Source organism: Ammodytes marinus (assembly GCF_949987685.1).
Source record: "Ammodytes marinus genome assembly, chromosome: 9".
Taxonomy (NCBI): domain Eukaryota; kingdom Metazoa; phylum Chordata; class Actinopteri; order Uranoscopiformes; family Ammodytidae; genus Ammodytes; species Ammodytes marinus.
In genome coordinates this window covers 13663881-13688663 of record NC_137213.1, presented here as the reverse complement: position 1 = coordinate 13688663, position 24783 = coordinate 13663881, and the positions used below count along the sequence as shown (strand labels likewise).

The following is a 24783-nucleotide window of genomic DNA, read 5'->3' as shown; positions in this document are numbered from 1 at the left end:
CCAGTGACTGGCCAATCACAGTTCAGTATCTTTTTGTAGACTACATCATGGTTCATTGAAATGCGCGTTGAGAGTTGTCATGAAAGCAGTGTTTATTTAAGAATCAATATAATAAACCTAATATAAAATATATTTTTTAATGAAAGGCCAGTGGACAACCGATGCGTGGGCGTTTTGACAGGCGGAGCAAGAAGCGGGTGCACTCTCGCTCCGTTGGCAGAGCTGCCTACCGTCCGCCTGCGAGTCGACAAATCAATCGACTTGCTTTGCCCCCTTTCTTTCTTCCCACAGCAGAGGTTGAGGTGCAGAAAATGATAACTGCGCTTTTCCTTTATCTGCCGCCGTAATGTTACAGTATTTGCATCCAAGCCCCAATGGTAATACAAATGAGAGGCTTTATTTAAACGCAGTGAATGCGTCTCCGGTGATTGTGTCGGTTGTAGACAGAAACGAACGGAGGGACTCCGCTCACTGTACAGTTCCTATAGTCGCGCAGTTTGGCACTGTGTTTTCAGGCTCGAGACATTCAATCAGATCGCGGAAGTCTTTCCCATTGAAATCGCTAACGGGGAGAATATCCCCGGTTATTATTTTAGCCACAAACCACAGTTCATCTGCGCGGCGGCTCACTCACTGGCGAGATCACACGGTGAAACGCTGCTGTGATCGGACGAAGGCATTGTGTGTTTTGTGTGTTTCTAAGGTGATTTAACGTCATAGTCTTAGACGAGCGTTTAACTTATGCTGCGTATTTTGCACTGCATTGTTTTTTATCAATAGTTTGAAAAAATGGTCCCACACCGGACTCTTACGTGAAGCTGACACTTCATGGAGAAGTGACACTCCTGCAGCGCGCTCACGACCAGACGTGAACTCACATACACGGTGAAATCTCCCATTAAAAAAACGGCATAACCCACTGATTTTCGGATTTCTATTCTATTTTTAAAGTGAACTTGAGCGCAAGTGGAAAACCGGTCATTCGGTCGACACATTCACATCCCTAATGCATATAGAGAAAGTAATAAAAACAGCCTACCACACCACAAAGAATGATCAGACCTTCATCTCTTATTTTTTTTTTATGTTTGAACATGACTTCTGCAGGTGAACTATTCATTAAACTGCCCAAATTCAAGAATAAAAACAACCATCAAACTACTGGACTTTAAAATACTGGCCCACTCTTTCAACATACTTTCAGTTGTAGGCTTCTAATTCAATATGTTTGCCTGGTTTTATATTATGTGTATGAGCAATATCAACATTTCATATAATTAACTAAAAGAAAAATAACCAGATCTAAAGGGAATATCTATACTGTTACAGTATAGATATTCCCTTTAGATCTGGTTATCTTTCTTTATTTTTCTAATACAGGTATTATAATTATTGACACTAAATTATGAAGAAAAAAAAAGTGTGTGCAGGGCCAGTGAAAATATACAAGTGGCCAGTAAAACTCGGATCCACTGGCCCGACGGGCCAGTAGGAAAAAAAAGTTATGTTGAACCCTGAGGTTGAATTGCTGAAAAAAAAACTGCACAGCAGCTGCCAACGTAATATTCAGACTTCAGAATTTGCATCAAAGCCCTAATGATCATAAAAACAAGAGGCTTTATTTAAACGATGTCCGTGGTGGTTGTTGTAATTTGTTCAGCTGTAGACTTAAACTAACGGAGGGAGGCGGATCACTGTATATTTTCTCTTGTCGCGTTGTCAGTTTGGCTGTGTGTATCCAGGCTCAAGAAATGCAACCCGATCGCGGAAGCCTTCCACATCAACAACGTTAACGGGCAGGATATCCCCGGTTCATTTTAGCCGTAAAGCCACAGGGCTTTTCTGTGCGGTGGCTCACACTGGCTAGGTGTCACTGTGAATGACACCGTTACCCACCGCCACGTTTCATTTGGCAACTTGCTATTTCGCTTGCGCAAGGCGTTTGTGTTTCGATTTAACATCAGTCTTGGGCGAGTACTTTAACTTTATGCTGAATAAACCATTGCACTGCAATCGCTGAAAGTGAAAGTGTTCGGGCGGGGCAGAGCACACACTGCATTTACCACACAAGACACGGAGTGCGACATAATAATCGTTTTATTACGATTATCTTGTTTTCATGATCGAGGGAAGCCAAAATCGTAATCGAAATTGAATTTCAATTAATCGCCCAGCCCTAGGCAGACTTACTTATGATTGCTGTAGTAAGTGAAGCCTACGAAGGGGAGCTGGTTGCCCACAAACGCCTTTGGTATAGGGAAGGTCTCCTCCTCGCCCCGATCCTCCTCAATGTCATCAAAGTTACTGGTGTCGGTGTCACAGCTCAGTTCAGGCACCACCGGGGCAGCCGCTACACAGGTAAACAACGAAAAAGATGGAAGATGTATGATGACACATGACACACATAGCAAGACATAGCAGTTCATTAGACGTAATGAGTCACTATCTGTTAAAGGCGCAGTCAATGATACAAAATAAAAATTCAAAAAAACACAGAGCTTTCAAAACAAGCTCCTGAAATTTCTGGCAAATCTTTGACTATTGGGACTAAACACTATGCGAAACATAAAAGTTCTTATGCTGTTAAAAACACAGCAGCAAAAAAAGCTTATGATGTGAATACCAGTATATATGTCAACAATCAAAATAATCAATCATTTCTAATGTGTGCAAATATATCTAATGTGTATGCTCATGTAAGTTCTGGGAAATGGTCAGTTATCCACAAACAAATTACTTTGACCCATCAGTTCTGTTTCTTTTATTTTGAAACAATATTAATACATAATGGTATTTTAATGCATTACTTTTCGCCCCTAAGAGAGACACAGAAGCAACTGTTTCAGTTTTTCTCTGCAGAGTTTGTTCTCTGGATCATAGAGTGTCTTTTGAATGCATTTTTTAAAACAAGGGAAAGCAGCCATCTAGTAGAGTGGGTCAGCCAGTGGAACGACAGGGGTGACCCAACACCAAAGTGCTCACTTCTGCCTAGTGAAGGAATTAAATATAAAGCCAGCTATACTGACTATAGCTCCTGGATTTAGCTCTACATGTCAAATCTCTCTCTGCTCCAGTGTCAATCCCTGTGCATTAACATTTGCAATGGGCTTGTTCCCCCCACTTAGCTGGCCTCAAAAGCACTGCGCTGCCAATTATTGCTCCGAGCAGGAATCACGTTCAGTCTTGGAAAGGATACTGAATGAATGGCTCGTCTACAAGAATTTCCTGCGACTGTCTGCAGTAGGTCAAATGGAAAACACGGTTGTCGGGTAGTGAAATGCGAGGTGTGAAAGCAATCAGTGAGGTTAACGGGGGTGGGGGGGAGGGGTTATGTTCTCACTCTCTCTGATGTTCTCCCATGTCCACTGGTCGTTCTTGAAGAAAGGATGCCTCTTGATCTCGTCCACACCGTTACGGCCAAGTCGAACTTCCCTGTGGAGGGTCAATTAGGACATATTTAGTTTGAATTCTTGATCATTTAAACAATTATAATTAGGGCTGTCAAGCGATTAAAAAAATTAATCTAATTAATTACAGGCTCTGTGATTACTTAATCTAAATTAATCACATAATTATATGACACTTTTATACCTGTTTATAAACAGCTGTATAGCCTACTACAGTTTGTTTCTCTCTCTCTCTCTCTCTCGCTCGCTCGCTCTCCGTCTCTCGTAACTTCTGTCTCCACCCCTAAGCCAGCTTTATACATGAACTAGCGCCGAATTTCTCAAAAAAACAAGCAGACTAAATGACGACTTTCCATCTCCCACAACAGACAGCGCTGCACTGCCACCATTTCGTAGCCTACTCATAGGCAAACATATTGAGACACACACACACAGGGCGGGTGGTTTATGCGAGACAGCTAGCAAACACAATTTGAGGAAGATTGAGAGATAGGCCTACTGTTTTGAACCTAGCCTACATTGTTGCACCCACTAAATCAATAATGCACAGACACTGCGGAGAATTAAGTAAGATGTCTTCCTACCTTCATGCTTATTTGCCGAAGCATCCCATAAACCGTCCATAGAGCCCTCGAGTCGGCCCCTTTCCCCTGCTTCTCTCTTTATTCTCCCTTTTACCCGCGCGCCAGCTATAGGTGCAGCTCCGCACCACTTTTGCACCGGGTCAAAGGGCATTATAGAAGTGCGATTAATCTGCGTTAATTTTTTTAATCGCGTTAATTTTTCTGTGATTAATTAGTCGAAATTAACGCGTTAATTTGACAGCCCTAATTATAATACATTTAGAAGCAGTCCTAAAAACATCTCAATGCAACGATTATTATGTATATTTCAATCAAGGATTCTTTCCACTGAGGGCTCTTTAAGCCATCAAACAGTCAATGTCTAAACAAGGAAAAGGGTCTTATGATAAGAAACACTCGTCAGATTCCAGTGCTAAGTCTGCCACTATCTAACCTGTCAGTCAGGAAAGCACAGATGAGATTCTTGGCGTCATTTGAGATGTCGCTGTCGTCGGGGAAGGTCAGGGCATTCTTGTGGTTCATAATTTTGCTGTAGGTCCCCACCAGGGAGTCGGCGTAGAAAGGAGTGTCACCTATGCACCACACAAAGACAAACAATTGTTGTAGGTTACCGGTTATGTAAACATTTAAGGAACATACTGTGTGGTACATCCACACGCACCGTGAAAAATATATATACATAGAGTAAAGCTTCAGATATTGGTGTCAGAAGGGTAAATGTGTCAGATATAATAACATGAAAGTTAAATTGGTCCTTTCAGCAAAATACTCACCAACTAGCATTTCATACAGGAAAACTCCCACCGACCACCAGTCGCACTCTCTGCCATAATATCCATCTCCTCCTTGGGATTTCAGTACCTCAGGCGAAATGTAGTCTGGAGTTCCCACTGCTGTGTCGCATCGTACCATACCATCCTGAAGAGAGAAAAACATTTCATTTTTTTATTTCTTTAGAAGTCATCACAATTTCAATACTTTTTCGTAAGAATTAATCCCCTCAAAATAATTATCAAAAGCCTGGAATGTTGTCAAAGACCTAAACAATCCAAGAAACCACTGCTTCAAACACAATGCTTGAACTACTCATAAAGTATGTGGCAAGTAAACATTTGTTATGTTGACAAGAGACTGAATGAGATACCTTGTTCATTTTCATGCAGGTCCCAAAGTCTGCCAGTTTTAAGTGTCCTGCTTTGTCTAACAACATGTTATCAGGCTTCACGTCCCTGAGGAGGCAAAGACAAAATTATATCAAACACATATACAACACACAACAGGGACAAAACATCAAACTCAAGGATGTGCTAGTATTTACAAAAACAGCACTCGTCTGCATCAGTTTTGATAAAAAAAAAAGATATCTTTTAAATGTGGCACGGATTGATTGATTGATTGATTGTCTTTATTTCGAACATGCAATAAAAAAATAGATGAATAAATAACAAACAAACAAAAGCAAAACAAAGAAATAGAATTAAAAAAAAAAAAAAAGAAAAACAGACATGCTCGAAAGGGGGTAGGAGGAAGTAAAAAACTTATCTAGTCCTACCCCTTAACAGATCAATTTTGCTTGGATAGATTATGTTATTAGCATGTCAGTATAATAAAAAGCTATAATAATGCATATATACATGAGTACCGAATCATTTTGTGCATATATATATATATATATATATATATACACATGCATACATACACACACACATACATATACATATATATAATAAACAATCATATATATATACTATAAACTATTTATATTACATTATACGGATAGATTGACACTATACTGTTTTACTGACTTGCAGAGAAGCATCATGAAACTGACGGAACCTAATAGAAGAAACTGTACTATATCTCATGAATTATTGCTTAAGGAACACGGCCACAATAGTAAAAAAAATACATAAAAAGTGTTGAGATACAGGTAGAGAAAATAGATATAGTATGTCATCTGATATGACATTTTAATATTACAGCATTTATGCTAAAAACAGCACCAATCACCCTGTACTACTTCCTGCTTATTACAAAGCTCCCTTAGATCAAAGGGTGCCACCACACTTTCTATATCCCCTCACTGTTTTTCAAGATCCATAAAAGATAATATACATTCTTGAATAAACAGCATTTTCCACTGGAAATATTTTTACATTATCAGTTTCAACGCCGCCATTTTTAAAACCAAAACCACCCGACCACACACAAACAAAAGTAGCCAGGGGAGAAAGTAGAGGGGTTTGTTGTTACCTGTGAATGAAGCCCATGGCGTGGATCCCGTCCAGAGCCAGCACCACCTCGGCCGTGTAAAAGCGCGCCCATTTCTCGGGGACGTCGTAGTTACTCATCAAGTTGACCAAGTCGCCCCCGGGCATGTATTCCATCACCATGTAGAGGTAGCGGTCATCTTGGAATGCAAAAAATAGCTGCAGAAACAAACAAAAAAGAAAACGGGGGAAAAATTCCAGTCAAAAGCGAGCTAATCTCTTATCAATTTGTTTCAGATTAACACATTGCAGGCTATATTCTTGAGGTCGTAGGTCTTAGCTATGCTTTTTTCCTATCGTACCTGCACCACCCATGAGCTGTTGGCAAACGCCATGATGTCCCTCTCCTCCCAGAAGAAAGCAGAATCCGACCTCTTGATCATCTCAAACTTGCTCAACAGCTTCATGGCGTAAACCTTTTTCGTGGCTTTGTGCCTTACCTGGAAAAGATGAAGAGGTGACAATAAAAAGTAGTTGTCACAAACAGGTTTTTTGAGAGAAAAATATAAGAAGTACAACAGTATTTTAGAACTAATAATTCTGAAAATACTGACTATATTATCGCTATAGTTAGTTTTATATGTTACTATATATAACTTTTTATAAGGTTTGTATACTGCGTTATTTACAACACATTCTTACCAATTGCACCTCTCCAAATGCTCCCCTCCCGATAACTTTAACCACCTCATAGTCCACTGCTTTCATGCGTAGGTCACGAATTTTACCAATGGTATCTTTATCTGGAAAAACAAAAACAGGCAATAGAAATAGAATTAGTAGAAAATAGAGGCCAAGAAGAGGACTATACAGTGCGTTGACTTTAAGATAAGTCATATCGTTAGCCCTGAGCATTACAGTAACACAGCCCATTAAAGGTACAGGTGGCCTAATCAGCAACTTTAAGTTAATACAGTAAGAGGCGCCATGAGGAGCTTGCAGAGTAGGGGTTCTGTTTCGTCATTTGTGTTGCCGCCTTGTTTTTATTATCATATATGTATGTGTCACGTAATGGCTGAGGTTGACATTCATTAGGAACATCCAGCCTGTTGGCAAACATAAGGAAAATAGCTGACAGCGCCTGTGCACCGCCTGGAGATGCCGTTAAGGGAACGTTTCTTTGCTTGCTGTGGGTCGGCCTCTCCCTGATGTAACAATGCTAATTTCCCCTAGGGGAGACAGTATTCAATGTTCAGCCAAATTTGGTCATAGTTGAACTAGGGGGATAATTTCCAATTCACATGGGTCGCAGCTGGCACAGCGACGCATGGAAAAGAGCTGTGCGGGGGCAATTGATCTAAAAATAACGAAATATTAGAATAAGAACATTTAAGGGCGAGTCATTTCCACTGAAATTGCTGAGTTCCCGGGATCACAATTCCTCCTTGAAACATCCCCAAGGACCATAAAAAAACATGTTATGAAAAAGGTATACATTGAATTTGAAAGATATAGTGTGTGTGTATATGCATGTGTGTGGGGGTGGAGGACGAACATTTCCAGTAGGTCTCAGCACACATACAGCAGAGCAACCAACTGAGGTGATCGGGGTGCAAAGCACAATATATAGAGGAACAAATTCAGAGTAAAGAGCCCTTCAGGCATTGCATGCTACTGAGGACCAGTGTCTCACACAAGGCAAGCTACTCCATTAGTCCATATCCATCAATGCATTTCCAACACTTGGCTGCTACACACAAAAGTACTGTAGCAAGAGTAATTGAGGAGATATCTAATGGCAGTTTTAGCCCAAGGGTTTACAGTAGCTTGGGTTGAATGTCAAATGTGAAAAACTGAATTTTACTTGTCCACAAACTTATAAAAAAAAAAGAAGTGTTTACATTACATGGACGAAAATAAAAGTGGACCCTTTCACATTTCCTCCTAGCCATGCAAAAATAAGTCATGGTGTCACTGCTTTGGTTAAATTATATGTTTGTCGATATGTAATTCAGACATACAAGATGCCCTGCCCCCACCTCAGACAGTGCTGGCTTTATAAGAACAAGGTCTGGGATAAACACTGTAACATGATGGTTAACATTTCCTACACATGTCAATGCTAAGAATTGGGTGGCTGCACTAGATATGTTAAGGGAAGACAGATTTAGCATCACTATCAGTCTTGTTTTCTGTTTTGTTCAAACATGCTTATCGGGGTTCCCCACTCTGAGGGCTACTGTGAAAAAGAGAATCCATCAGGATAGGCACCATGTGGGTCACCAGCCATTTATGAAAGCCCCTTTGTTGGGGACACTGAGCAGCAGACACCTATTGTGTCCAAGCCTACATAGGAGGCGCTGACCCAAAAACAGGATTCTCTCTGAGCCTAGGCTTATACCCGTATGTAACCAGGGTCCGCAAACACAAATGCATCAAGTGAAAGACACGGACAGACCACCGTTTAAAAGGAGGACATAACAGGAACGCATGATGCGAGCTACTTACATCTATTCAGAAAGTTGTCAATGCTCTTGTTTTTCCTCAGGGCGGGGAAGTCAAGGTCATACACCAGTGCGTCCAAGCCATCCTGAAGGGAGAAGGGGAGAAGGGTTAACAAGCAGGCAAACAACACCACAGACAACATGTCAAAAGTAAACAGTTTCATGTCAGGATGTTGGTCTCTGTAGCACAGCGGTGAACATACTTCTGTGTAAAGCTAGCAGTGGCCTTCCAGCCTGGATTATATTAATGATGTATAGTAGTGTTTTAGCTTGGGGTGTGCAATATTCATTGTAAACGATAATGTCTTAATTGTTCTTTTAACAATGTGTAAAATGACAACATTAAGTATATCGCTTATTTAAAAAAAAAAAAAAACATAGGCTGGGGGCGATCAGCAATAGTGTATGTGCAGGGTGAAGTGGAGAGAGAGAAGGGGACAGACAGAGAGAGATAGAGCTTTATTTTATAGTTTTTGTTTTTTTACTTGCCAACAGAAACACTTTCATTAATGCCTGCAGCTGTCGGCAGACTTGGCACGGCTGCATGAGTTCACAGGCGTGAAGGTAAAGTGAAACTTAACTTAGTGGCTAGCTGTCTAGAGGTGGAGCAGCAGCTATTTATTAATAAATATGGGCTCAAGAAATAAATGCAAAAAATCTGCCATCTCAAGCACTCGTTTGTGTTTCTATAGGAAAGCTGGAGTCAGCTTCTGACCAGAGATGCACAAGTCAGTATATAAACATTGAAATGTATTTTATTTTATTTGCAGCTCTACAGTGTTTACACAATCATTCGCATAAGAAATGACTGACAAAGCAAGTGCCTGGTAGATTTTGGCTGGATAACCAAAAAGCAGAGTTTTCCACCCTGGTCACAGTTTCTAATAAAAGCAGCTGAAGAACTTAAGTGCTTTTTGATGACTGAGGGAAAAGGGTGGTGCCTAACAGGACCCCGTACCGTGACGTAGGCTGTTAAAGAGTGTCGCAAAACCCACTGGAGTTACAGAAATTACTCCGAGCTCACTAGTTTCTGAACCTCTCATGCCAACTAAGAATGATGGTGTTGCTAAATACTGTAAAAGGAAAAGGCAAGAAACAAAAATAGTTATGATATGACAGCTGCAATTGTGGAATTGCGAAAGCTTAAAAAAATTCATGAAGGCTTGGTTGTCTCAGGCTGGGCAGGAGCAGAAGTGCCACTGGCGGGATTTAATCTAATCTTCCATAATCCAGAATGGCTGAAAGAAGAAAAGGGACACAAGCCCTCAAACACACCACATACTGTTCTGCATTCCCTGGAGCGGGTGGGAGCCATATGTTCAAACCGAGCATCTTCTGACACTTTGCCACGGGTCAACTAGAGACCACATTTTCTTTCTTCAATAGGGGCCGGAGATAAACACTACAGCTGATCCTGCCCATAAAATATGAAATAAACGATCTTATTTGACTTGTTTCATCGGCTACATCAACTCTGAACTCACTCAATAATGCCAAGAATCTTGTCAATCCGGTTATCTCGAATGATCATCTCTTAAATACTGGCATATTTATTTCTGCACCTCTGAGCAAAAACCATGACGACACATGGTGAATCAGCAGTTCAGACAAGGCGAGGAATCCTCTTAAGTAACTCTGCTGCTTGTGGAGGTCGGGGCCATAGCCCCCTCCCCCCCCCCCCCCCCCTTTATGAGACATAAAACTAGCAAGCGCCCTGCAGGATGGGTGGAAGCAGGGGAAAGGCAGATGGGATTGGAAAAAAGAAAAAAGGGAGGTGAAGAATGGCCAGCGGGAAGAACAAAAGCAACGTAAACATTCACAGCAAAAAGAGCTGCACACTATTTGAAAAAAATTGTCAACTTTTTTGAAGGAGACTAAGAGAAAAAAGGGGCCTTGTTGGCCATACAGTATCCAGCCATGTTGGACTGGGGACAAAAAAGAAAAAAATCTGAAGAACCGAGTCCTTCAGGACCCTAATCACAAGGCTCTGTGCAGAGCAATGCACGTTTGCATAACTTCCTGCCGCAGAGAACGCTGGACAGCCACAGTAACATTCCTCAACAGGACTGTACACGTCAGAGAGCTATTTTAGGTATGTGGCCAAACAAGTTCTCAACAAAAAGTGAAGGAAGGGAGGGAGAAAAAAAAAATCCATCCCAAGTAGTACAGAGTTGCACAGTGAGCCGTATTTTCAATCAGCACTAGTGTCTAACTATGACGGAAAAAAGGAGGGAGCCAAGGGCTGGCGCATGTGGGGCTGGCTGCTCCAATAGAAGAACAAATGAAGGAAAAAACAAAGAAAAATCGGAAGGGTTCTCCACTGAAACCCCAGTGTGTCTAAAGGACCAGGTTTAGTATGTGAAAAACACACGGAAAGTTAAAAAAAGGACAAGAATTGAATTGCTGAATAAAAAGAAGCAGGTTTACTAGACAACCTCATAATTAGCCATTTCAAAGTGTAGTTCTTAAAATGCAATTTTTCTCCTTGATTTGATCTCTCCCCTTATGATGTCATAAGGGAATAATACACGCACCCCATTACCGACCTAACTTAGCACTACCTCCACCAGTAGAGTAGTGGAGACTCGAGCATGTAGGTCAGGGGTGGCCGAGCCGCATGCGGCTCTTTGCCCAGCTTCGTGCGGCTCTTCAGTTCATATCAAATTATGTGATTATAATTTTTTTTTTTTATATACTTTTTTTTTTGTGTGGGCCTATGTGTGTGCATGTTCGCAAACGTTTCATGCGGCTTTTACGTTCATTTTACATGTTGTCTATTATTTCATTTTTTATTTTATTAATGTGTAGGCCCTATGTGTATGCCTGTTCGCAAATGTTTAATTGAGGACGCAACATAACGTTCGCAAACGTTTGTTGCGGACGCAACCTAAAACTGCCCGCTCAGCTTGGAGGGAGGTTTTCCGTGAGTAAACTATTTGTGTCAAGTTCGCTCCGAAACAGAGTGGGAGAGTTCATATTTTTTGTTGAACGTTATGGCAGGCCATTCTGCCTTATATGCCAGGTGTCATTTGCGCATTTCAAGGCTTCAAATCTTCGGCGCCACTTCAGCTCTCTCCATGCTAAAAGTAAGTCCCACAAAGCAACATGCATAGTAAGAGAAAAACGCTATTTTAAATTGTTATATTTTTGTTTGTGGACTTGGTTGAACTGAGAGTTTGTGTGTGAGGCAGTGCACACAATGTTCATTGTTGAAAATGACTGCCCTGTCGTCTTTAGTACTGTAGGAGTCCAGTCCTGTCATTATCACAGGGACGGCCTTAACGATCTGGGGGCCCGTTTCAAGTCATAGTGTGGGGCCCCCTGCTTTTTTTTTAAATAAATAATGCTTGTCCATGCATGTGCAAGCTCCCCGCGAAAATAAAAACGCCCCCCCCCCCCCCCCCCTGAAATCTTACTGGCCACCCCAGTGCCCCCCCCCCCCCCCCCCCCAGTTCAAATGTTATTTTTTATTTTAATTTTATTTTTTTAATTACATTTTTTTCCTGATATGTAGGGGAGAACGGGGTAAGTAGGCACACTTTTTACTCTAGTGAGAATTGCTCATCACCATAACATCTGTCAATAGCCATTCCTACATTAAATTGAAGCTTAAGGTGTTGGCTAGAAATGTGTGTCTCTCTTTTTTTCCAACTTATTGTAATGAAGAAGTAATTTACCATCAAAGACACTCTGACACATTGTGACAACCAACCCCATCAAGGGGTCGGTTGTCACACACTATGGGGTTGTTTGTCACAATGTTATCTTAATGGGAAAAATCTTAAAAAGAAGGCAAGGAGGCAGGACCAAATTTGAATGTTTAATTGCATTGTCAAGTTGACAAATAGGCCTACATAACGTTCTGTAGCCTTGGCAGCTGGTCTAGTTTGGGATGCACTGGGTTGTTTTGATTTTGTTGCCCTTTTTTCTTTTGCTTGCTAGCTGCCTTTTCCTGCTCTATTATTTCCTTCTCTGGGGTGTCAGTGAGGATACAGCTTGACAATTTCTTTCGTTATTGGGTTCCTTTTCTGGCTGCAGCCTTGAGATAACATGTGACAACCAACCCCCCAAAAAATTTGACGACCAACCCCAACTTGAATTTCTTGCTAGCATCAAGGCCAACAACCATCTGACAACTAATTAGCTTGCTAACCACAATCTAAACTATAGTTTACCCTTCACACTTTCTGAGGGTAACAAGTGTTTTGTTATAAACCCATTGTGTAAAAGCCTAAAAGAAAAATACTGAGAAGCAAAATATTTGGAATTTGACATGAAAAACACAAAACATCCTCTCACCTGAAATGCAGCAGTCGAACTCCAAGGAAGTCTATGTATGTGACCTCTGATCCCAATTCTGGACCTTTTTTATATCAACATTTCAGAGCTAGCGCGCTCTGGTGGCGAGATATAACGAATGTGACATCCAACCCATGTGACAAATTACCCCGTTCTCCCCTATCCTAGTTCAGAGATATGTATTTCATTTTATTTCTTAACTTTTTTTGATAGGTAGTTGCCAAGTTCATCACACAAACACTCCAATCCACTGATATGAGAACAGTTTGCAATTTTCAATTACTAAATTAATGGTAGGACTGTGGCCACTAGAACTGGTCTCTGGTCAGCAAAGGTCTTGAAAACAGCATATGTGTGCTTGTGACATGCAGATTTTTGAAATCTGAATAAAAAAATTAAAGTTTGTAGTTAGCGAGTGTAACATGTTCTTAGCAAGGGCAGACTTTCATAAATAAAGGTTTATTTTTTTAGGAAGATATTTGGTCAAAAGCTAGTGGTCATCCGTCCCTCTGTGCAGTTGTTAGGCATCTGGCTGCTAGCAAGTTATGTTGTCTTGCTAATTTTACTATTCATCTGAGCTGAAATAAATATTGACTTTTTCCTTTATTATCTTCGCCAGAATGCACCAGAATGCTTAGATTACATGTTAAAAACACAAAAAAATCTTCTGGGGGGGGATGCCCCCAGACCCCCCTTCAGGGGTTTAGTTTTCTGACAAACATTACAATGGATACTAACATGATTTGGGCATTTGGGATTATAAATCATCTTTGAATTGGTTGTACAGCATATCACATGCTATTCATTCAGGGGTGCGATGGCCACCCCACTCTAACTCTGTGGCCCACCTTGGCCACCCCCAGTCAAAATTTCCTGGAATCGCCACTGTGTGTACCCGTGTGTACGATGTGGCTCTTTGCAGTAACACAGTAAAAAATGTGGCTCTTTGTCTCTGACTGGTTGGCCACCCCTGATGTAGGTAGTGGGAAAGCGCCATTAAACTGGGCAATTCCATTTAGGGCCAATCAGTGCAGACTGAGCTTTTTGACGGGCAGGGCTTAGCGAGACAGGCTCTGAAACGGAGCGTTTCCGACAGAGGCTGCAAAGAGGATATTCAGCAATAGCACTGTGAAGGCCGAATTCCACCGGCTGCCTCTCCGGTCCTTCCCCGCTCCAGCACAGCAGCGGAGCTGTCATTTTTTACTTTAGTCAGTGGGTGAGTTTCCACCACGTCCGCTGCACCGTCTCTCTGCTCCGCTGCTGCTCCAGCTGTCCGGTGAAATACGCACTGCTTCTATTTTTGCTGGATGCCGGAGCTCACCGTATCAATTTAACACAGAACACATCGAGATAGACAGGAACACAGACGTCGACAAAACAATAAAAGCTCCGGTTAATTTTCAAAATAAGACACTCGGTGTTCACTGCAGTTAACAATCTCAAAACAGAGACACATACAAGCATGTCCACTGTTCTTTTACTCGTTCGGATGGGAACAATAACCTTCCGTGCGTTCGTTGTTGTGTAAATACCATATAGGAGAATAATATTATCAAGAGCGATCGCCCGTCACTTTTATTACCGCGGGAACTCCTCGGTCTCGCGACCCCAGCTGTTCAGCGGAGCTGGCCGTGCCTGCTTTGAAAACGGAGCCGGTGGGTGTTGTTGACTGACGTGGGCGCACGGAGCAAAACCGTTGTACACCGCAGTGACCGCACGCGCAGCCAGTGGAATTCCGGGGTGAGAACTGATAAGGTTTTTTTGTCCACTACACCAGTGGTTCTCAACCGGTGGGGCGCGCCCCCCCGGGGGGGCGCGGACACTCTACCGGGGGGGCGCGAGGGGGATGAAAAAAAAAAAAAAAAAAATCTTAATTTTTTTTTTTTTTTTTTTTTTTGTAATTTCAATTTTTTTCCTGATATGTAGCCTAGTTCAGAGATGATATGTATTTTTTTTCTTTCTTAACTTTTTTTGATAGGTAGTTGCCAAGTTCATCACACAAACACTCCAATCCACTGATATGAGATCAGTTTACAATTAAGTACTGAATTAATGGTAGGACTGTGGCCACTAGAACTGGTCTCTGGTCAGCAAAGGTCTTGAAAACAGCATAAGTGCGCTTGTGACATGCGTGCCACCCATGCATGTGTATGGGCACGTGTCCCAGCAGATTTCTGAAATCTGAATAAAAAAATGTAAGTTTGTAGTTATCAAGTGTAACATGTTCTTAGGGCAGAATTTCATAAATAAAGGTTTATTTTTTTAGCAAGATATTTGGTCAAAAGCTAGTGGTCATCCGTCCCTCTGTCCAGTTGTTAGGCATCTGGCTGCTAGCAAGTTATGTTGTCTTGCTAATTTTACTATTCATCTGAACTGAAATAAATATTGACTTTTTCCTTTATTATCTTCGCCAGAATGCACCAGAATGCTTAGATTACATGTTAAAAACACAAAAAAATCTTCTGGGGGGGATGCCCCCAGACCCCCCTTCAGGGGTTTAGTTTTCTGACAAACATTACAATGGATACTAACATGATTTGGGCATTTGGGATTATAAATCATATTTGAATTGGTTGTACAGCATATCACATGCTATTCATTCAGGGGTGCGATGGCCACCCCACTCTAGCTCTGTGGCCCACCTTGGCCACCCCCTGTCAAAATTTCCTGGAATCGCCACTGAGACACACACAACTCCGCGTTCAGGCTGCACAGCACATTAATCGCAGGTAGCATTATGAGCTAAATCTGGCCACTTTCCAAATCCAAGACTCAATAGTTGAAACATTCTCTGAACTGGGTTGTCAGACAGCAGTGTTTCCCATTGATCATAGACTTTGTTTTGTGAAGCTTTTTCATAACAGGTATACCTATTGTAGAATTTATTCTGTGTATGTTCTATTTAGGCTACTATTTTCTTCTCTTCTAAGGAGATTTAAAAAAAAACATTTCCTCAGTGTCTCATTGATACAATCTCATAATTAGCTATTAAAGTGCACCAGAATTTAACGTTAAAATATAAGAAATTTCCGTACCCCAACCCTAAACCCAATGTTCAACTCAAAGGTGCGCCACTGGCCTAGCCCTTGTGATAATAACAATAATAGATTATCTATCTATCTATCTATCTATCTATCTATCTATCTATCTATCTATCTGTGTAGGGTGGTGTGTGTGTGTGTGTGTGGGGGGGGGGGGGGGGTTGTCAGGGTCAGTGGGGGGGCCCAACTGCAATGACCCAGCTTTGGGGGGGCCCAGCTTGCAGAAGGTTGAGAACCCCTGCACTACACCATGAAACTGTTTCTAGTAAAAACCCAAACCAACACTCACATACACACTGTCATCAAGTTCAATACATATGAGACATAAGCAACCTCTGCTGTCTGGTTTGTAATCACCAAGGTTGAGGGTTAGGAACCAAATATTACTGTCACTTTTTGGCTTTAGCTAGCAAACCACCCTACTGCTGGCCCAGATATGGCAGCCAGTAGCACAGACATGACTCAGCCCAAAAATCAGATCCAGGCGATGCTGACAAAAATGCAACTGATAGTGCAGGATCAATGACAAAGGTATTTTCTTAGCTAGTAATTCAGAGTCATTTCCAGAAGTGAAACTACAAGATAAGATTACTAGATAAGCACTTCACGCTCATCACAGCTTTGAAGTTTCTGAGGGCTTGGTTTGTTTTCCAGGCAAACAGAAGAAAAAAAAATAAGACATATTTGATACACTTTGCAGTACGAAATGGAAAAGCATTCCTGATAATAGTGATTGGCAAGGGTCTAAATTCTAAAATGTATGTGGATCTAGCCTTTCCTCGCTCACGATATCCCTGGATCAAAACGGCAAGAACATATAGCGTTATTAATCAAAACGATAGTGAGAATATATATAGTTAAAATAGAACATATAAGCAATAGTTCAACACTGTCCTATTAGAAGCAGAGCAAACCATGCTTCCCTCAGTGCAACAAGCACCGGGCAGTAACAGTCCACAGGCTATGTTTCATTATGTGGCAGTCTTGTGAGGGGGGAAATGGTTGGGAAAACAAACCAGAGCTCGTAGGTCTCCATGTTATCCTGATTCTGCTGATGCTTCTTCAGCCAGAGGGTGACAGATACCTGGGATTTCTAAATAATAATGTGAAAAACTATCCCATCGCTCCATTAATGAAATGTGGTGATAATTAAAAAAAAAAAAAAAAAAAAAAAAAAGGTAAGTTATACCAAACGCGCAATCCAGTGGTTGACATTACATATGGCAATTATTTCTTTAAGCTTTAGGGGAGAGAAATCCACACACACAAGCTCTTTTCCAGACATTAAAGTCTGACTTAAAATTTCCATGGGAGACTCAGCCACATCATCCCTTTCTGCATGCCAGCACAAGGCATGTGGACTGGCCTAAGTCAAGTCCGAATTCTCACTTCCTTCTCTGCCACCTCTTCAAGACAATATGCGTTCCACATGTGAGCAATTGTGCAGCCAGCCGCTCGGGTTTGCCATGCAAATAAAGGCTGTTCCATTGCAGGCTGTGCCCCTTGTTAACACAAATGTGACCATTCAAAGCATGAAGTACCGCATTGCTTCCTCGCTGCAAACAGGTCCAGGCAGTGAGACAAAAATGGAAATCTAAGTGAATACACAACCAACTGCATTGGGATTTATCAATTTATTACAATCCAGATCCACTCACTCATTATATAAAAGTATTTTTTTAACTAAGCACTCTAAACTGATGTTGCACACTCCTGCTGTACATGATATCTACTGACAGAAAATCCCACTTACCTAGAAAGACTGCATATCTAACAACTCCACTGGATAAGCGGCAGTGACAGTGAACCCTAGGGTGGCAAAACAGGGGCATTCCATTTCGTTATGAGGTCCCAGTGAGCGAACATCACTGTCACAAATGCTTTCACATCAAAATATAATTGAGTTATTCCAACAGTGGAGTGGACTCACGAGTTTTCCCACTGACCGATTCCTGGATTGTCAAGCAAAACTCTGCTTTCGTGTCCAGGATTTCTGACCTCGCCTCGACAAATAGCCATTTTATCAAACATCAGCGCTGTTCACTTGGAGGATCTTCCCTTGGCGGAGGTCGCAGACTCCCTTCATAAGTGGGACAAACTAGCTGGGATTGTAGCCATTAAGTAATAAGAAGACGAAAGCAAGACATGGGGGGCTAAATGTAAAGTTCACTGGGTGACTCAAAGGCAAAATGGTTTCATTATTTAAAAGACTGGATCATTTAAGTATGCATTCCTGCACATAATCAGTCAGTTGAGGGAATGCAGAGCTACAAATAGCTCAGCCAATTGTTGTTCCCATAGCTGAATAGCTGAGGAGAGCAGTTTACAACTGAAAGCCCCGAACCATTCTGACAATAGGGAAGGATCAAATGCTGACTAGAACCGTTGCCAAAAATACATGTTATTGAACACAATATGTCCTTTATCATTGTATAGCACCAAACAAGTAGTTTTCCCATTTACTAACTAACAATGAAAGGTATGAAGCATAACAACATTATTAAAGTTCTTGTGTTGCTTCCAGGCATCGCACATTTGTTGTCACAGTTAATGTTCATCATCCTTGAAGGGTAAGAAGCAGCTGCTGCCAGTAGGGATTTAGCAAATAAACGCGGTGCATTTAAGGATGCTGCAACCTCCAAGATTCAAGTTTACAAATCAGTATCTGCAGATAGCTGCATTGATATTCTATAAATAAAAAGGCTGGCCACCTTTGAAAATATTATCACAATAACAAAATGTCTGCCTAAATTATAACATTGGGTGTGTAATGCTATATGCACTGAAGTTCATAATGCTCTACACAGCATTGTTTCAAATAAATATGTTGAACATGACTAAATAAAGCAGAACCAGGTCCAGGTGGGTGAAGTGCACTGGCATAACCTTAAAACAATGGCTGCCTTGGGTATTGAGGATATTAAATGGTCACAATATACAATTCAACATGCTAAAACATAGAAGTTTAAATAATTTGATTTTACTTCCCGTCTCTGAGCAAAATATAAACTACAGCTACATTAGTATCAGTGCTGACAACACCTTGAAGTTAAGGTTTGTGCATTGAAGGCAAAGGTCGCTAGCACAAGGGCAGGGACTCTACACAGACAAAACAAGGATTGCCTCTTTCCTCTCAAGCTGGGCCGTATACAATTGTTTATGCGAGGTAATTATGAAACATGCCAGTTTATTGGTTTAAAAAAGAATCACTGTCAAGGCTCAAATGAGGGAAGCTGTGACTGAAAACTGCCCGTCTGACTGAACAAAAACTCTTATTGTCAGGTGGTGTGTAGACTATGGTTTTACTATAGGTAACCTTTGAAAAGGGATGGGTATGTATTGTGAGCATTTTATTGTACCAACATCAATACTGATACTGCTTATCGATACCGATATACATACCGAAACATATTGACTTTTATTGATAGTACGGTAATTTGATGCAAAAAAATAGGGACATGATGACATAACATTTTACAGATACCTTTTTGGTAGAAATAAGTTATATTGCTGCTGGGTTTACTAATGCTGTCAAACACATTGCACTGCTTCATATTTTCTAATGTTCTTTTGTACGTTTTCATGAGCTTGCTGGTGTGACTTGCTGGTAACAGTACCTCACTAAATATGGTAATAATAAACTATTTGAGTAATACCACTAAATAGTGGCTTAGCAAACTGAGCAAATGCTGTTCCATTATAATGACTTAACGTTCAATCAGTCAACATTGATATTGTGGCAGGACAAAATCTAATTGGGAGTGTCAAATACTGGTGTTTTCCACGCAGGAGTCTCTTTATCTGTAAATAAACTCATAGCTACACTACTCAAAAAGGTGAAAAATGAAAAGCACATAATAATGACCACAAAGCTCATTTTGTGCTCTTGTAACACAGTGACCTACCACGTGAACCGCACCGCATACCATGTTGATTTAGCCATTGTAGCTTATTCAACTAATGTAAAAGCATATAAAAATAAAAGCATCCACCCCCACATGTACATGGATCAGTCACACAGTCAATCACTGTCTCCAATGCTGGTTTACCAGCCCTGCAGTTTCCTGTAATTAATCTTATTACAGATTTAGAATCCAAATAACAGATGAAAGAGGGATGAAAACATAGGGAAGCAAATGCACCCCAAGTGTAAAAGTACAAAGAAAAACTGTGCCAGGAGGCCTTTATGGATCTCAAATAGAGGCACAGCCCTTGCAAAACAAGTTCAAAATAACAACTTAATCATTATTATTTACCAAATATTAAACAGACTCCTCTGAAAGGACCAAAGGAAACAAGGAAACAAGGAATTTATATTCAATATTTTTTACAAATTGACCAAACACGCCATTTCCTCAAGGCTTACTGAGTTGGACGCTGTTCTAATTCAGACACAATGATTTAATGCAAGATATCGATTGCTGTTGCCAAAAGAAAAACATATAACAGACAACAACACTAGGACCCTTAAGTGTCAGTGAGCTTTTACATCACAATGTCAGGAATTTTGTCTGTTCAGATTGGCTCTAAGAGGGCTGCCTAGAGCACAATGATTGGGGCGGGGGGCAGCCCATCCAGATAAGGCGCTCTTCTCTCCAAGCAGGATTTATTTAGGGATGAAGATAAGGGCGACAGGGTCGGAATAATGTGCTCAATAGGCCAGCCCGGAGCTGAGCTGAGTGACATAGTATGGTGCAGGCCAAATTGCACCATCACACAACATAGACTTCCATGGGAAAACTGTTTAACCCCAACAGTGCTACACTTCAGACAGGAAAAGCTATTGCTAGCTCAGGTACAGAAACATGGCCAGTAAAAAGGATGCATTGTACGTTTGGATGGAACCTATTACTCATAGTAGAGCATGTTGGCGGCTTTATGAGTTAAATGTCCTGATTCACAGCCTCCAGAAACATGAGTCTTCAGTCCACATAATTTTGGTTTATGGGTAGAGAGAGCAGAGCCCACACCCAGCTACCTCAGCGCTGCCTGCCTGCTCCCAACTCTCTCCAGACGTGCAGAATGGCTTTGGGACACACAGGGAACTCCAGGCCAGTCAAAGACAAGAGGTTATTTGATTAGCATGGAATTTTATTAAGAGGTGGGTGGAGTTGCATGGTGGCAGAGAGAGAGAGCCTCAGCAAAAGGCCTCCATTCATTGATCAGGCGAGATTGCAGAAAGGGGGGAAAAAGGAGAAACAACACCCTTGTGTGTGAGGCTGCCAGCAGGAACAGCCCCGCAGCTTTTTGCCATTATAAATGCAGAGCGTGTGCACTTTTTAGGTGAGTTTTTAATTGCCTTTTTCTGCAACAGGATGGGAGGTCACGGAGAATAAGCAAGTTTTCTTTTACGAAAAGACAGCTATCTACAGCAGGCGTTGCACAAACACTCCCAAGCTGGGGTGGGGTTTAAGGACAAGCCTCCTCCCCAAAACAGACAGCTTTCCTGATGTTGTTTTGCTAGGTAAGTCAGTCAGGCTGCTAACATAGGCCATATCATATAATACTCAAGATTTAGGAATAATTCATCAAAAGCCCCTTTAACTACTGCCCATGAAATACCGTTTTTTCTCCACCTCGCACTGCAGTGTAAACGGGATGGACACGGAAAGGTGTAATGTCAATTTTACTACTTCGGAGGTACTAAGATTCCAGAGACATTCCCGAAACATTCTCTGAAAAGGGGCGTGTCCAGTGTGACGTTTTCCAGACACGCTAAAAGTTCGACTGCAATCGGGGATTTAAATATCTCTGAGGGAGCAGCCGAAGACAACCATAAGCAATTATTTTTAAGAAAAGTAAAAAATAAGCTAAAAACCTGACCAGTTTGGCGTCAATCTGCACGTACGACATCACTGCATACGCTGTTGCGTCACACGCTGTCGCATCACACACCCCTTAAACACCGGGATGCACAGCGCTGTGTAACTGCACGTGGCTTTGCTTGGTCCACTGTAAATGAACAAAGCCAGCATATTGGCAGACCGTCATCCTGTCAATATTCCGTAATCTCTGAATTTATAAGCACAACACACCTTATTGAGTAAAAATACTGTATACCGGGACCCAGAACTAGCTAGCATTCCTTGATAGTTTGACAAGTGAACCCTAGGCGAAAACTCTGCCTTACATGCAAACGCAAAATGTATGTGGCAGTGGCACAGTCAATTTCTGGAAATTCAAGCTAAAACGTTGTTATTGACGGGTTATTGTCCCATCCAATAACCCACATGAAAATGCTGTGAAGGCAACTTCTTCCCATGAGTCACTAAGCGCCGTATCCTTGTGAAACCGCTCAGAGCCACTGTCACCCAAAGCTAAAAGGCTCCTGACATCAACAAACACTTGACACAACAACATCCCCTTGGCATCCACTCCATGGTGAGTCAGGCATGTCATGGAAACCCGTGAAGGTGTTGCTTAGTGTGTTAGCACGTGGCAGAAGCCGCCTTTCTTTCCTTAGATGGGAGAGTCACTTCACTGAGATATGTCGCCCATAGACACAGGAAGCAGCAAGGACAAACTCCAGCCAACAGGTGTACTGATGAAGCTGATGGGAGGACGGCAGGTTACAACAGGCATGCAGGCAGACGATCACTTCAAATAAAGCTTAGATAAGTCAATCTAGACAAAACACCACACCTTACCCACCCACTTCCTATTGATCTAAAGAAGAAGAAAAAAAAAAGAAAACATACACTAGTGGCAACACAAAACGTGTCAGTTTGTAGTGAGTAGCAAGGAACTCTCCAGATGTATTAACACTGGCCTCAACAAAAATAATGTGACAGTGTCTATTATAAAGAACAGAAACACGTTGGCTCTCAGTCTGTCAGTCTATTTGAGCTGTCACTCATTAATTTAATAAGTGACATTAATTAATTGAATGTATTAAGTAGTGACAGTACATCATTGTATTACATCAATTAAGTTCAAATTGCTTTTAACTGCGTGTTTATAAAGTATTTGAATGTAGGATATCGAAGTTTGAAACTGCTGATTGTTTTCTATTCGCAAAGCATTGACATAGCCTATACGATAACATAAACAAACACACAGGTGTTTGAACTTAATTAAATTAGTTTGGGACAAATGAGCCTTTCAAAAGCAATAACAGCACATTCCTTAAGTGACAATTGAGACGACTTGTTAGTCTCGGGAAGAATTGTCTGCTCCAAGGAGTAGACTGACCCCGAATGGTTTACTCGCTACCAGCTGCCTAGCCAGCTAGCAAGCTACTAACTTACCAAAAGACAATCCGTGTTAACTTCTGACTTTGGGTCCTTCAACATGGCATCGATTTTTTCAAATCGAGCCTCCATACTGTGCCCAGCAGACATTTTTCTTTTCTTGCTGTTCAACTCAGTCCCGATGTTGGGCTGTGAACAAAAACAGCTCACTGGCTAGCTAGCTTTAGCAGCCAGCGGTAGCTAGCTAGCCAAATGTTCCTTTCTTCGTGTGAACTTTACACGGCGCTTCAAAGAAAAGACATCGTTCTCCTCGAGCTTCCACACACGATGAAACGTTTAAGGTTGCGTTGGATATACAGAAGCCACATTTTTCAGAGTCCAATTATGTATTTTTTTACCCCAGTGCGAGAGTCAACCCAACTTCAGTGGCAATAGATAAATGCAGCGACAGATTAAGTCAGCCTCCGCAGGATGCCGCCGAGGATAAGGGCTTAAAATGTTGCTGCATCCAAACAAAAGGCAATTAAAACTTAAGTTTGTCTACAGGAGAACAGCACAGTTAGCGGGAAGTTTAGTCCAGGCCCGTTCCCATATCTGTGCCAGGCCTTTGCAGAAAACGACAATAGAATATGACAGCTCAAAAGTAGAAGTGGTGGGAAGAAAAAAAAACTTCTGCTTCTTCCAAATTTCGATCAGTTGAAACGCGGACTCGTTACCGACGTTTTTAACGGCAGTCCCTCCGCTGCATCCCGTGCGCTGTCATTCACTGTCAACTCTTGGACGTCCGAGCAGCTTTACCTCTCACATCGAAGGCGTAATAATCTAGGTTTTGATGTGTGTTAGTTCTCGGAGGGGGGAAAAAACAGCAGACGATGCCTGATTTTCTCCTACAGCCCGACCAACATGTCCGCCTTCCTGTTCAAACACCACGGAGAAGCAACTTCAAAATGTCAAGTACTGCGCATGCGCCCTGTCGAGGCGCATTCAAAAGAGTTCACAGGCCGACGATGGCAACATGTTGCTGCTCCCAAACGCTACAAGGTGAACAGTAGGCCTATATAATGTTGGAAAAAGGTAAAAAGAACAATTGTGGTAAAAAGAACAATTGTGTTTATTGTTAAGGCTGAACAAGTTCAAATATTCAACTCTATTACATTCAGTAACTAAAATATAGGCCTATTCGCATGGGTTATAGATGCTCTTGGCTATGGACCGTATTAAATAGGCCTATTGTATTAGGCCTACACATGGGTTACAGATATGCTACCATTGGGTCTGGATAATATTAAAATGGCCTCTTGTATTGTATTATAGGCTATTGTATTATATTAGGCTATATGAAATGCTCCACATGCTCTGGTTTGTTATTAGTTTGCTTGTGAACTATAGGCTACATTCCATTCTATCTTGTTATATCTGATCAAGTTAGCTAGCCTAATTCATATGGGTTATATTTAGACCCTTTTCATAATGATACATCTATTCATAATGTTTACAACTGCTTATGAATTATGATTAAAAAATCTGTACATATTGTGTAGGCTATAC

At 41.4% G+C, this 24783-nt stretch overlaps 1 protein-coding gene across 2 annotated transcripts in view; it reads right to left on the bottom strand.

Annotated features, from left to right (window-relative positions):
* The window catches only part of rock1 (Rho-associated, coiled-coil containing protein kinase 1), a 40145-nt gene extending 15998 nt beyond the window's left edge, over positions 1-24147 (bottom strand). For both annotated transcript variants that reach the window (XM_080034371.1, XM_080034372.1), the window contains exons 1-10: positions 23293-24147; positions 8710-8791; positions 6904-7004; positions 6564-6701; positions 6245-6420; positions 5136-5220; positions 4765-4909; positions 4425-4563; positions 3341-3432; positions 2191-2350 (exon numbers count right to left, since the gene is read on the bottom strand). In XM_080034371.1, the coding sequence (XP_079890497.1) occupies positions 2191-2350; positions 3341-3432; positions 4425-4563; positions 4765-4909; positions 5136-5220; positions 6245-6420; positions 6564-6701; positions 6904-7004; positions 8710-8791; positions 23293-23385 (1211 nt within the window). In that variant the 5' untranslated portion in view covers positions 23386-24147. The remainder of the gene's footprint in view (positions 1-2190; positions 2351-3340; positions 3433-4424; positions 4564-4764; positions 4910-5135; positions 5221-6244; positions 6421-6563; positions 6702-6903; positions 7005-8709; positions 8792-23292) is intronic.
* Between the last annotated feature and the right edge of the window lie 636 nt (positions 24148-24783).